The sequence below is a fragment of the Micropterus dolomieu genome, linkage group LG18 (assembly GCF_021292245.1).
Source record: "Micropterus dolomieu isolate WLL.071019.BEF.003 ecotype Adirondacks linkage group LG18, ASM2129224v1, whole genome shotgun sequence".
Taxonomy (NCBI): domain Eukaryota; kingdom Metazoa; phylum Chordata; class Actinopteri; order Centrarchiformes; family Centrarchidae; genus Micropterus; species Micropterus dolomieu.
This window is the reverse complement of record NC_060167.1, coordinates 26922746-26937962: the sequence shown is the minus strand read 5'-3', so window position 1 is coordinate 26937962 and position 15217 is coordinate 26922746. Positions and strand designations below refer to the sequence as shown.

Here is a 15217-nt window from a genome sequence, read left to right as displayed (position 1 = left end):
TTGCAAAGGGAAGTAAGCATGACGTGTCTTTCATCTGCTGTATTAAGTTTCTTTGGCTCACCACTGCATCTACGATGTTGCACATTTCTTTGTGATTCTTCTAAAGAGCTTGGACAGCACATCTGGAAATCCCTGTTTGCCTTGAAATGTCTACCCGGGAGAGACCTTGCTGATGTTGTATAACTACCTTGTGTAAACTGTGTTTAGCAGTAGTCACCTTTAGTCACCTTGTTAGCTGAGTGTTTTATCCTAAAAATGTAATTGGTGATCATTAGCACCTGTTTATAACTGTTTAATCATACACCTACAAAATCCCTGACTTTGTACAAATGTACCTAGAAGAATCGATGGTGTTCAGACCAAATATTAATTTGATTTAGATTTTTCTTCTGTTCACTCACTTGGAATTGTGTTAACTTTACAGCATTTTTTCCACACCTGCCTAAAACGTTTGCACAGTACTGTATTATAACAGACTGATACACACAAACAAACCTTCACACAAATATCCTATCAAAAAAAACAAACAGTTTTCCTACCTTCTTGGCTTGCTGGACACAGGTCATGTACTGTTTGGCGAGACTAGAGCAGTGCAGGGTCTGCTGTGGATTTTCTGTGTAGCACTGTAACACCTTGGCCTGCAGCTCCGTGCACAGAGGCGCAGTCTGCCGAGGTCTAGTTAGAAATAGAGGGCAGAGAGGAGGGTCAGCGAGATTATGACACAGCACTGCCAGCTGAGAATATCTCCAGTATGTTCTCAAATCTGTCGGCCACAATTATAATGTTGTACATTTTTGACGGCTCATTGGATTGTCTATTTTAACAGAGCCTTTCCTGTTAGGCTAAAACAGGGTTTGTCTTGTACCAGGTGTTACTGGCAGTAGTGCTGCATCAATTGCTCAGTACTGACACAAACATCAACCAAAAATGACTCATTGATAAGCATTCTCCACTGTTGATTTAATGTCAGATATTTAGCTCTATTTCCTCTTGCATTTGATTGTGAAATAACAGAAGTGAAAAAGCTAAAGAAAAACAGTGCAAGGAATTCAGTAAAGAGCAAGAATCAAATTTGTATGTTTCATCATATCAGATTAATGCTATTGGACTCTTTTTCTTAACTTAAAGTGACATAAGTAACCTATTTACTAAAATAAAATGAGAACATTGCAGAACATAATTTGTTTTTATGTCCTAGTTCGCATAATTCGTATCGATTATAATAACTTTTTACTCACAAACTTCGAGCTGAAATAAGACATGGCCTTACTAGAAGAAGTACAATAGGTCATGGAACACAAGTGGTTGTAAACAGCCCTGAAGCTAAGCCCTGACCGAGGTTGTAAAAAAATTTAAAATTCCTGCAATGTTTAGACAAAGCACTGTAAAGCTGTCTCACTATCTGCTATCTCAAGATAACATAGTTTAAGTGCAGCTACAGTATATACCCATAGTTTCAGTCTCTAACATTGATAAAATGATACAATGTCAGTCTTTGTCATTAATTTCCAATGTGATTGCCAAACAGAAATTTCAAAATCAGGTTTGCGCATATAAAAAAAAAAGTAGTCACAAGTGACTAAATGTTGCTAAGTCCTTGAAGCTAGGCTTAGCTGAAACCACAGTAACACTAACAATGTCTGTTTTGTGTCATTAAATCTTATGAAAAGCAAAATAAAATACTAACACTTGAGCTTGTTTATGGTTTGTTTTCGTTGCAGTTGGAGCAGCTAAGATAGTTTCAAAGGCTTCAAGGTGCAGCCAGTAGAGAGAGATGAATTATGCATTGACAAAGCAGCTTAGGAGTCAAAGTCAAACTTTCCCTTTCCTTTTTATCTTAGTCACACATACAGTACATGTGTGTAGACAAAAGCACACAATCATATCCACACCCACAAACACACACACACACACACACACACACACACATACGTACAGGTAGCGAATGCTAATCCTACATGAGGGTAATCCTTGAGTGCTCTGTTGCTTGTAGTAATTTACCTGCTGTTGTGACAGAACTCGTAACAGGAAGGATTGGGATATGGATATGTACATGCACACATACATACACACACACACACACACACACACACACACACACACACACACACACACAAAGACAAGACTTATTATTCACAGCACTGCATCCTGTACAACCTCAGCACACTCAGTCCACCAGCTAGAGAACAGAATAAAAACAGAATAGAATAAAAACACAAGACAACAGAACAGAATAGATTAGAACAGAAACGAACAGAATAGTGACGACAAAACAATACTAACTCAAGGTCCATTAAGTTGTTCTTGGGCTCTCTATCATATCAGTTCCCATGAAATTAACAAGAAGTAGCGTCAGACCTTATTACCTTGTCTAGCATATGGAGGCTGGCCTGCAGAAGATCGTCAGTTGTCAAGTAATAACCTATTTAATAGAGGACAATTCACGGCACATGTATTGAAACAATGCATTCACTGTCCTCTATTAAATAGTATTATTGTATTTTAATATCCTACTGTTGCAATACATTTATTGTGAATCGTCCCCATAAATTATTGCACATACATTTGAATATTTTAATATGCACATTTGCATGATACCTCAAATTCATTAATATTGATTACATTTTTTAATAGTTTCTTATTGAATTGTTGAAATTGTAATTATCCACCACATGATTATGCACTCTTTCTGATGACAAAATGTGCTTAAATTGATTATTAAATTGGAAAAAATTTAAATGAATTTCATAGGGCCCTAGAATAGGGATCCTCTACCTCATCTCTGTGTGACACTAGGCAAGACCTCTTGCAGACATTTATTAAATTAAGTGTTCGAAATGAACTTCCTGATATTATCCCGCAGTCATTTTTCAGCCTGTATACAACACCGTACTGTTAAAAAAAGGGAAGAAATGCAAGCAACAGAGAGGGGAAGAGATAGAATTAGTGTTCAATTTGATAAGGAGACGCATGACTTCATTTAACATGATGGGACATGCCTATTTATTTTGGAAAGCTGACCACCTGACATTCACATACGCAATCATGCATGTGCGCGAACACACACGCACACACACAGAACTGCCCTCTTGCCATCCTTCAAAGCAATTACAGAATCATACATCCTTCACATATGAATGAGCTCAGTAGACCCTGCCTTCACCGACCAATACACACAATACTTTTGTGTGCATGAATGTGAGAACTGTGCTTTGTAAATGCACTGCACGTGTGTGTGTCCACATGAGATAAAACTATGCACATGCAAGACTGTGGGAAAAATGTCTCTGCACTGGTATGTGTATTGTGTAGTGTTTGTGTGTGTGTGTGTGTGTGTGTGTGCTTGCGTGTGCAGTGGAGGGTGGAGAAACAGGATTAAATAAATCACTGGCGGAGAGAATATTCATGAAAACAGAAGTGAATGCAACCTGTGAGAGAGACAGAACGTGACAGTGATGTATTAAATGACAAATCACCCCTGCAGCTTGCATGGACAAACAGTAACCCATGGCAACAATCAAAACCTGCACTTTACCTCTGCCACATTGCGTGGTGCCACGCCACTCAGTGTTCAGACAGACGCCTGAATATTAGTGCTCTTTGCGTAATGTTTGGCCAACAGTCATTACTTTGGACACTGATAAGGTCCTATCAGGGTCAGTATAATTCACTGGCTGATGTTAATATGAGTTTCAATCATGTTAAAGCAAGCTGGATACACTCATCTTGAGTTATTATTACAATATGTAATAGCCTTATGTTTCAGGATATAGGATATAGGGCTGAATGGCTCATTAGTATTAAAAGGGACATCATGCCCACATTATATTGAAAGGAGAGGGTTTGTCATGGTCAGCTCTTGAAAACAGAGAATCTGTATTGTTGCACAGAAAATAAAGATGGTGTTGTTGTGCTGGTCAGTTTAAAATCTGTTGCCAAGAGTTTCAATTGCATGATTAAAATTATACGAGTGGTTGATGTTTGACTTCGCACTCTGACAGCTGGCCGACATGCCGAATTACTCCCTAAGAATAAAGAGATAACAGCAACAATAGCCTCAAGGTATTAATCCAAGCTCAAGGAAAAAAAAAAACTTTTCTCAATTCAACAAGAGAAACTTTCTGATAGCAGGAGTGTTTTAATAATGGAATCTGAAGCAGAAAATTGCCTCTGCTAATCTGCACCAACTGCCTCGTTTGACTGAAATTAGAGGTGAGCTCTTATTAGAAAAACATTAGCCGCCCCAGCTAGTTTGATAGCTAACTTTCGCAGGGAGAAGAAGCAAAACAACACTCCAATTGCTTTCTGCCTGTGACGTTTTGCATAAATACGTGCGGAGTTGGGGAAGAAAGATTAGGCTCAAATCGTTAAAGTTTCTCATTATTTTTTGTCTCACCTTGGCAGTGTGTGGTTTTTATGAAGAGAACGCGAGTTCTGCGCCACTGCAAAGCGTGACATTGGGGAATAAAGAAATATGAAGAAAAGGGGAAGATCGTAAAGGCGTAGCATTTTATTATTCTCTCTGTGTCTAAGTTGGTGTTGGTGTTTGTGTGTGAGCGGTTATTAATATATGATGACAAGGATTTGGGTTCATTTAAAGCAGCAGCCATGGCATTGTAGTTTTGGTTTTTAATATTACGCTGAGTGGAGGGGAAGAGAAGAGAGGATCAAAGGTGTCATGGCTGGGGTGAGATCAAAAGGAATGACAGAGCATGCATCTTGTATTGTTAGAGGCTTTGTGAGGCTTTTATGATAGTGCCACAAGGATAACATTCACAACATTACATTTCAACTGGCAGAAATCTTACTTTGAGAATCACATAAACTCAGAACTACAGATTTAGTTCATAAAGCCGGTGAAGGTCTCAGAAGCTAAGATTATTCTGGTAGTCATAATAATCACTTATCCTACCTTTGCTAAGCAATGCAGCACACTTAAATCCTAAACTCACATGTGACAATATGAAAACGCCCAGGAACTTAGCTAAGTTTAATCTCAACTCCACCAAAAGTCTCTGTCTCAAATGGGAATAGCAATCAAAAACAACTAAAAGCCATGGACTGCAGACAGACAGAACTCCGCCCGTATCTTCATACGCTGACAGCTGAAGTGCTGAAGGGAGATAGGAATGTAGGAGAACAATTCGCACTCTGTTAGCCTGGCTGATTGATCCCCACCAAACTCACTTTGTGGGAGTATAGGGAGAGAGAGATGGGAGGGGATAAGGAGAGTGTTTCATTAAAACAGGTGACATGCAGGAACAAGATAAGGGGCACATGTGCACGTGTGTTTGTGTGTGACATCTCATCGCTGATAACTTTTCAATCAGGAGACCTTGCGGTTGGACGACTCACTCGTGGGTGTGGGTGACGTGGGGTGAGACATGCTCTTTGGGGCATTTCGCTGCTATCAGCTTCCATCGCTAGCCCTTTTTTTATCGTCAACAATTTCAATTCCAGTTTTGTCATTTAATTTGTGAGGTCCTTTTCTTTAAACTTCACTTTTCTTTTGAAACAACTGTGTAGCTTTCAAATCCATAGAGCACAAAGAGAAATACAACATCGGAACACATTATTTTTGCACAATAAAACACACAGTTGTCACATTAATCTCTTACTTTGGCTCTCATAGAGGACCACTGTATTATATACAACATGATGCCTGTTACACTGCTTGGCAAAATGAGCATTAGGTAGCCCTGTTGCCCTTGTCCTTTGTGCCAATATGTAAATCGCTACATGAAATTGTTAAATACTTATGTTTCCATTAGCTGTCTTTACAGGTGATATGCCAGTTTGATTGCTGTTTTTCTGTTATGGTTTTGCTATATCGTATTTTTGGTTTTATTTTGATTTATCCATCGCCAAGTGTTTACTCACTCCCTGTCTCTGCATTTTTCCCCTATTCTCTGTCATATGTTTTCTCCTTGTCATGATTCGTTCGTTCATCGTTTCCTGTTTTATTTTGAAGTCGTTCTCCCCCTGGTGTTGTTGTCTTGTTTTTCTTCCTGTCAGTGTTGATCTTCTAAGTTTTTTCACCTGCGTCTCGTCGTCTTTAGTCCACCTGTGTGTATTTAAGAGGTTGTCTGTCTGTCACTCTTTGCGGGCCATTGCTCATACCATAGTACATACCAGCGTCTCAACCTGTGTTTCCTCAGATGTCTCGTTTCCTGCTTAGTCCCTCGTGTCTCTCAGTGTTATGTGGATTACACCCTATTGTTTGGATATATGGACTCTCACCTGTTTAACTGTTTGGATTACTGTTTTAACATTTTTGGACTGCCAACTTCACCACACCTGTAAGTTTCACCTTATTATTACTTCACCTATTATTATTATTTTTAATAAATCACGTTAATCATACCATGTCTACGTTTGGGCCCAAAAAACTCTGTTTCTCGTGTCAGAGTGATGGCTGACAGATTCCTGTCTCTGCATGCTGTGACTGTCAAATAAAAAGAGGCAAAACACCAAAAGATGTCTTCACGACCCAAACCAAATAGACCCAAGGACTAAATGGACCCAATTCAAAATGTGGTTGACCTGGACGGACTCAAACAGAGAACACAAACACTGGCAGCAGCAGTATGATGGGCCACCAATTAGCAAGCAGGTCAAAAAGAGTAATGGGACATCATTTTCGCTACACTGCACACTCTGTCTTGGGTCGGACCTCGGTTACCAAGAATCACGTGGACCTGTGAAGACAGCTAACGCTTAAACCAGTTCCAGTCAAGTCTTGTATTTTTACTTTTACTGTAATGGAAAACAGACGTAATCTAATTCTTATATAAATGACTTTTCACATAAACATAATAAAGGTTTAATGCAGCAGTGGTGACATATTTGCCAGTGCTGCCGTTGTCAATGGAATGTAGTCTTCTCTCCTGTCTACTGTAGCTGCACAGACCAAATCTGACCTGTCTGTCCTGTGTGTGTGTAGGTGTTTCTTAATATATACTGCATAGAGGCAGTCAAAGAGATGTACACAGAGGCAGAGTGTGTAAGTGACTGCAGCCTTCTGTCTTAATGGTAAATCTCTGTTGGACCACAGATCAGACAGGTCTTGTCACACTTAATGACTAGCAGTCTACTACTGTGGGGCACAGAGATCCTTACTGTTAGCTACCTGTCTTTTTCACTAATTGGACACGCTACCCACATACGCACTAGAATAGACACACATACAGAATAAAGTAGACATAACAAACCCACACGAAAGCAGGCTTTTAACTACAAACTGTCAGCAGTTACTTCATGGTGAATCCTCACACAGACATCCACCTGAGGTTCACTTAGGTTCTGTCTTTGCTAACACTTTGAGGGGAAACAGGTTTTTTTTTTAAGAGGATTAATGGATTCTTAGATCTTAAGGTAAGCTCAGCTGAAATGTTGTGGGTCTCTTAGGTGAAGTATTTTGGGGGAATATGGTAGTCTGATACCCCAAGGCAAGGCTAATGGATGAACTTCTCTAAAATGCCCCATGTAGTTGGGCAAGGCAAGTAGAAAATGGCACTAGATAACATTTTACCACTAACTATGTCCCTACTTGGGGACAATATTTTAGAGAGTGTGACCTGTCCAACATAGGAAAAGAGAGGCAATATCCCAGGGGGCTTCCGTCCTGTTGCCCTCCTATCAACAAAGTACCCTCCTCAGGTGTGTGAGGCAGCTTTTTGCACTCAAACTATTTACTATTATAATATTTTTCTTTTAACCTGACTTTAAGCTTAGGCTCACACCATCTCTTCTTCTTTTTTCACACCCTCAAAAAAAACCCCTCAAAGACAAAAGTTTCAAGGACAGCAAATATAGGGAGGCAAGGTTATAACCATGGGCAGAGAAATAACAAGAGGGTGAGATAAATAGATAAATGATTTCAGAATTAAGAAAATTAGAAAATATAAGAGTGATTCTGAACTGGAGACAGAGACAGATACAAAGACAGGAGAAAAAGACATACTGTAGCTACATGATGTGTTGGACTGTGCTGCAGCCCCCCCACCCCACTGCTCCCCCTCTCTTCAGCAGTGGGTAAATAGAATAATTACTGGGTGGTCAGTGTAGTGTGAAATGACAGCGTGACCACGGCACAATGAAACGTTGCCCAAATGCTGACAGAACATGACGAGCACATGGCTGCCTGAATACAAAGTGTGCCTGTATGTGTGGCAGAGATAGAAAAGGGAAGAGGGGGAGCGAAAGTTTGTGTGCACGAGTGTGTGTGTGTGTGTGTGTGTGAGCACACGCACTTAAAAATAACGAGCAACACATTGTGGCGGGACAAAATGCTCTTCTTTCGGAAAACTCGTGCTGAATTGATCTTCTAACCTCTTCCATGCAGCTATGGACAATAGCGAATCCTTACTAATGTAATCATTTGGACAAAATTTTGGACTTGAATTGTATGCTGTTAAATTCAATGGACCAGGTGCATGAAAATGGCAGTGTCGTGGATGAGGTCACTACCCATCATACAGTGCAAAGATAGCAAAAAAAGACCAAGCATCTACTTTTTCTCCCTGCTGTTTCCAAGGAATGCACTAGACTGTGTGCTACTGCACTACTGACTTAATAATAACCTTCATACATTTGCTTCTAGGACAGCTACCTTTTTATATTTTTCCTTTGTATGACAGTTTAAATAACAGAGAGGGGGATGCCATGCCACTGAAGTCCTTGTATAGATTTGAAGGTTGTCTTTTCAGGGTACAGCACCTAAACTCACAAAGCCTAGTCATGCAAAGTAACAAACTGCAACACTGTAAACTGTGACTTTTTATCATTTCCCACCTTGTTAGGAAATGACAGTGATATTGATGCTAGTGATATTGTAGGGAAGTTGCTTAGAATTCAATTACGCCTATCACATCAACAAACCCTTTCATTACTTGACCCACAAATGTACCTTCATTATTCAATGGAAAGGTCTCAGACTAATCAACTTAAGTTAAGAGGAGGAAGAAAAAGGTGTTTCATCAATCAGGATTAATCATTTCAGACACTGCTACTAAAATATCAATGCAAAACTTATTACTCAAACCAATATTACATGATGACTGTTCAACAGTTTTGTTTGTTGTGTACTAGGTGGATCTCATGAGGCTTGGATACATTTAACACTGCTGGCAGCAGAGGGAAAATAGGTGGCTCCAACATTATGACTTTTACTGGTTTTGTCTTGGTGGTGTTTAAGAGTAGTTCAGGTTTTAAAGGTGCATAGTAAGACATAAGCACAAGGGCAGAAAAGCAAAGGCTTTATGTGTTAATGAAATCCAAAAGGTGAGGAGTGAGCATGTGAGAATCACAGTTAAAAATAAAAGATCTGAATTAATTAGCCATCTTTCATCGGTTTTGTGATAATCATTGTCATGCATGCGGGAAAAGGGAATACAAACGGCTTTCTGACTAAATTGGATTCACAGAGCTCTTTGGCTCTCTCCCCTTCCAAAATGGGGTGAGAATAGGTGTTATAGTGGGGCGTAAATTGGCAAGGCCCACACACTCTGGCACTGCCAGTATGGCAGTGGTTCAGTGTTGAATGAAGCTGACATGCTTTTAGACAACAGGTGAGGTCTGAACTCCATCCCAGAGGAGCATCTCAGCTTCTTGTGAAATCCTGATCTTTCTGTTTTCCTACCAGCAGAATGGAGCTCTATTATAATACGCACTGGACAGAGTGGCAAGAGTCCCAATTTGCCACAAGAATGTATCCATTATTGTACAAATATATACATAAAAATCTAGCGCCCATTCACAGACGAGAATGCATAGTCCAAACCCGCAAAGCAGCTTTACACAATTCAAGTTGTCTCTCTGTGCACTGGGAAGAACACAGTGGAATAAAAACAATGACAGTGATATATTTATAGCATATATTTAACAATCTTCCCTTAGCAAATAAAGCAAGAAAAAGAAAGCAGTAGACTTAAACAGAAACACAGGGAGTACTTCATCTGTTAGGCAATCATAGCTTCATTTTCTCAGAATGAATGAAAAAAACATGTGTTAAGATAGGTGAAACTAGATTGGTGCACGTAGTTAATATACTTGGAGAGAACACCAAACAGCACTGGGTGAGTATATAAGTAAGTAAGTATTTAAACTCTCATGCTGTGATAGACGTCAGCAGGATTTAACTTATCATTCATTTCAAGAGGAAAATGGTGAGCACTGATATGTTAATATGAGAACTTTGTCACAACACTTTTATATGGGAAACGAGAAGTGATAATAGTAAATTATCACCTGGCCTCATCACTGTATGTGTGGAAAACAATGTTTTGACTGTCAGGCAGCTACATATTAACAATATGCTAACATTGCAAACAGCCTTCACACGCAGGTCTCTGCCCGCATCTGCTTTCTGACAACTCTGTGGACATCCTGCTAGTCAGAGCTGGTTTCTTTTTGTTATCAACTGAACTGGGGTTTTTTTCTTACTTGGCATACAACGGGCCTGCTTCACTATGTGCGGAGAAATGTTCTTCTATTGCGCACAAAATAAGTGTGCAGGCAAAATTATGTGAGTCATGACACGTGCACATCCGACAATTTTGTTCTTACCACCATGTCTATGTTAGTGAATCAGAATCAGACAATTGACAGGTGCGCACAATTTGCAATCAGCATTCTGCCACGCCTCCAAATACATTTACCTAGAGGTGTTTTACATAGGAAGTTGTAGTAAGAGAGAAGCATGTCCCCTCAATTAAAAAAAGCAAAAGAATTTCACAACCGAAGAAAGTGAAACAATAGTGTGGCCAAAATAGGCACGTTACCGGTATATTACACATCATAGGCCACGTCAATGAAAACAATGAAAACCAAAACTGTTACATTTCAATGTGGACATTTTCATTTACTCCACTTTAAGCTAGGACTGGGACATTCTCTGAGGCACAATTTCATGCTTATTAAATACATTTGGCCAATGCATTAGTAAAAAAATTAAAAGGTGTGTGTTTACATTTATTAAGATAGCTGGGCCTTCATCATTTGTGTGTACGCATGGTCTGAGGCAGTTCTAAATTTGTTTGCAGAGTACAATCAAATTCAGCAAAGATATTATTATAGAATATTACAGTTTGTGAATGAGGCCCAAAGTCCTGTAAAGTTAGATTTTGCCAAGATATGTAGGGCTTACATAGAGAAAAACTATCCCAACCTCAAATATATAAATATATGTCTATTTACTTTAGTGTATTCAGTAACATGCCTTAGCCGATGATAGGCTCATAAAAAAATAACAGCACTGACGCAGTTAAGTACCAACAATGCGATGAGTATACTGAATGGTCCATTCCACAGAAAATGTATTTACCGTATGTGAGCCTCAGCTTTTGTAGCTGCCTCGTTGTACTGTTCAGCCGTCTGCTTGTAGTTGTCAAGGTTCTGGAGGCAAAGAGGCAGAGAGGGAAAGAAAGGTGAGAATCGATTCAGGCATATGTTACAGCTCTGCAGAAGTTCTACTTCACTTTCTAGTTTGAATATAAAGTGGGCTGCTCAGGCATATGCTGCCTTTAATGATGAGGCACCTTGTTCTCTGGCTCCAATTTTCAAAACATAAAAAAGAAGACAAACTATGTTAAAGTCCTCAAATCAAGTCCCATGAATTAGAGCTTAAGAGCTTGCGTTATCTACATACTATTACCACAGTAACAACAATTTCTTTTAGCTTCAATTCAATCTCTAATAAGCCAACGATGATAAGCAAAATGCATAAAGCATCGGAAATGTCACATTCGTTAAATTAGTGACCTTTGAATTTTACAGCGCTGCTTACAAATCTCAATGCTGATGGCCTGCTGGTACTTCATAATGTTTTATTTCATGCGAAAAACAGTGGCATTTAAACAGCAATTACTTCACAGATGGAGCCCATGCCTAGAGGGCAAGGTCACATACAGCACACCTCTACTGGAGTAATCAGTGGTCAGAGTGTAAACTACTCGGCATCATGTCAGAGCTGCACACAAGGTGATACACTGACGTGTCAAGAGTTTAAGAAGTTTAAATAATAAAAGGTGTGTATTTTCCAGCCACAGTATTGAGAGTATGTTTAAAATAATTTGCTCTGTAAGATAAATTATCACATTACAGGCTTTGCGTCAAAACATATGAAATACAGTTTGTCTAGAAAGCCCCAAACACAAACCAAATCTCTCTCACCAACCTCTTATACACATTCACTGCGTAGTAATCACAATTTTAAACCAATAACAGCAGTGCTCACGCTTTTACTTAATTATTCCCTATATTCCCAATAGATGGGAAGATAGGAGAGGAAGATAATTGAAGTGACTGAGTAGGGAACGAGATGGGATCAAACACAAACCTCCTCCACAATCCCTAGCCCTCTACTCCTTCAGGGCCCCCTAGTCATTTTCATATCTCATTTTTGACGCTGATCCGCAGACATGCCTCTCCTGATCTGAATGTCTGGTGTTGGAAAAGACTCAAGTAATGTCAAAGGCATATTTTTTCCTTAATCCTATCTGCAAGTATTCACCACAATGTAATAATCTGCCCCTCTATCCTTTTCTTTCCTGCTCATTAAAAGACAGTAAAATATAAGTCATAAGTCTTCTGAAGGAGGAGAGGGTATTTTGCCCTAGCACAATCAGTAGTGTTGAAGTATCCGCTAGTCAGTTTCAATTATCACGGAAACTCTTGCAGTTGATTGAAGAAATATGCCATTTTAAGAGTTGTTATTTCTGTAAGTGGACTTAACAACAAGTTATATAACAGTGTTGATCTCTTTCACATTTTTGTGGTAATTTTTCTGGCTTTGGTGCAGAAAGATGGCCTCATTCTTGATTATGCCTACAAAGTTTGGAGTGGTGAGATTGCTTCTCCAACTGGGGAACAGAGAATTAGCAAGACACCTATTTAAATTCTTGAATTCGGAAATGTGGGCAGCAATTCAGAGACCTGGAACCAGGCTAGAGACAACATACAGTAGAAGAGAAATTCATAAATGTATCCAACTACAGTTTACCTTTCTTATCTCATCTGAGTTTGTTTTGGCTCTCACATAATTCACAATGTGGAAATGCCAAACATTCAGAGGTGTAAGACTTTATCCCTGCCAGTTATGTCTCCTAGCTGTGTTATATTGGATTTTCCAGGACAGGACTCAGGATTAGGCTCCTGTTGCTGCTAAATCTCTCCATTGCTAATGTGTGGACTAGAGCCCTTTTCATACATAGTTCCCAGTAAATTACTGGGATTACCGTTCAGGCACCGCTAGTGATTTTCACTACTCACAAATGCAGCTTCATTCAGGAACATTTCAGCCTTGCGCCTTTTCACACATGCCATGGCAGTGCTGGAATAGATGGAGCAAGGGACACTGTAGCGGCAATGCAAAACCTATGGATGTCAACAGCAATAAAACTCAACGGAAGGTGAAGATGGGGTAAGGCTGGATATACCGTACATGTACACGGCGACGGCAAAACTAGAAGAAATCTCATTATTTTCAGAAACATACAGAACAGATGTCCCACAGATGTGCAGAAAATGTTCCTGAACAAAGATGGTTAGACTGCTTGTGTGAAAGGGGTTTAGGCTACAATACCACACCTCAACAGTGGGTAAGGACAGCAAGTACACTTGATCTCAGCATTATGTACCTCTGGAATCGATGACACTGTGAGACCTAAGGACCCCTTATCAGATCGCTGATTAATATACCAAGGATTTAACATTACCAATAAATAGCTTAATTTGAAAGTGCTGGAAACCAAGCCCTGGAATCGTGAACATTAAACAGAGATTAAGTCTCACTTCGTGTTGGAGAGTTAGCTCATGTGTTGGCTGGCTCCCTGGGAATATGTGGTAAGAAGTTAGCCACATGTTAGCGACTTAGCCTTTAGCCTAAAGTCAAGGGCTCAGTGGGTACCCTCAATAGAGGAAAGCGGAGCTGAAACTTGAAAGTCTGTAGTTGCCTTGTGGGAAATCCAGTGTTTGAGCGAAGATAAAAAAGGCTCCACAAGGGCTTAGACCCATGGGTGTCTCAGATTATGCAGGACATAGGGAGTAGGGCACCAGGAATGGAAGCAGCAAGCAGATGGTTTAAAGGTAAAGCGAACTTCTCACTGATGATAGGTGTATCATACCGTGGCTCTGCCTTTAGGGTTTGGAAGGGTCGGGCAGTGGCTGATACAGTGCCTCCCAGTCGGAAGAAGATAAAACAAATGAATACATTAATGGTGGGAAGCCAGTGAGGAATATTCTCTTTTCCAGTTCCTGCATCCCAACCCTTTTTCTAGCTTGTACCCTACCAAAGAGAGAGTTAGCTACAGGAAGGAATGTTGTAAAAAAAAAGGAATTGGTTGATGTGTGTGAAAAGGTAAAAAAACAAACACAGTTACAACCTTAAAATAACATCGTCTGGTTTGGAATTACAAACTGCAACTTCATTGTAAACATTGTCTAAAATAGATTAAATTACATGACATAGATTTAAACATAGATAAATAGATAGATTATACCCTATGTGACAGATGCTCTTCTCCGTATTGTATGCAGCACTTCTCCATAATAATAAAATCATAGAATTCCTGAAATTTAATGATATGCATTGGAGACAAATGTTTTATTGGTGAAATTGACCCTATTGCCTGAAATCCGTGCTTTGGACCTTGTTGCCTAGTTTGGTAAAACTTGGTCACTAAAAATATTCTCTCTGCCATGACCCAAGTCCAACACAAACTTCGTGCTCTGGAGAGATTCACATTTCCCGTTCTGCCCAAAGCAGCTTGTCTCTCTCTTACATACTAAGTAAAAGTCAAACAATTCTAGGTTTTTTGTCCATGTAGATTTACAAAATTGGCAGTTTGATGGTTATGGGAGACATGTTGTACCAGAAGTTAATGATATAACTATCATGTCTCTGGTCTTGCTAATAGAGCAAGAGAATATAAGGAAACTGATGAGAATGGAAGTGTTGTGTTTGAACTGGTAGCTTATCCAGTTGAAATGTTGGGGGACCGCAAGGCTGTGTGTTGTTTTTGTGTGTATCAACATGTTTTTTGGTGTCTGTTGACAGAACAGACCCAAAGCAACAGCCCCAGCTCAGCTCTCATGACACCAGAGAAGTGGCAGCATTATCACTGGCACACACACTCTGAGCTCTTCCCAGTCATTTGCACCCGTGGGGACAAAAGCCCAATGTGGAAAGACAGAAGGGGGGGGGGGGGGGGGGGGGTAA

At 39.8% G+C, this 15217-nt stretch overlaps 1 protein-coding gene across 3 annotated transcripts in view; it reads right to left on the bottom strand.

Moving 5' to 3' along the window:
- chchd6b (coiled-coil-helix-coiled-coil-helix domain containing 6b) overlaps positions 1-15217 on the bottom strand; it is a 187751-nt gene that overhangs the window by 75213 nt on the left and 97321 nt on the right. For all 3 annotated transcript variants that reach the window (XM_046029092.1, XM_046029095.1, XM_046029093.1), the window contains exons 6-7: positions 11324-11394; positions 540-675 (exon numbers count right to left, since the gene is read on the bottom strand). In XM_046029092.1, coding sequence (XP_045885048.1) covers positions 540-675; positions 11324-11394 — 207 coding nt within the window. The remainder of the gene's footprint in view (positions 1-539; positions 676-11323; positions 11395-15217) is intronic.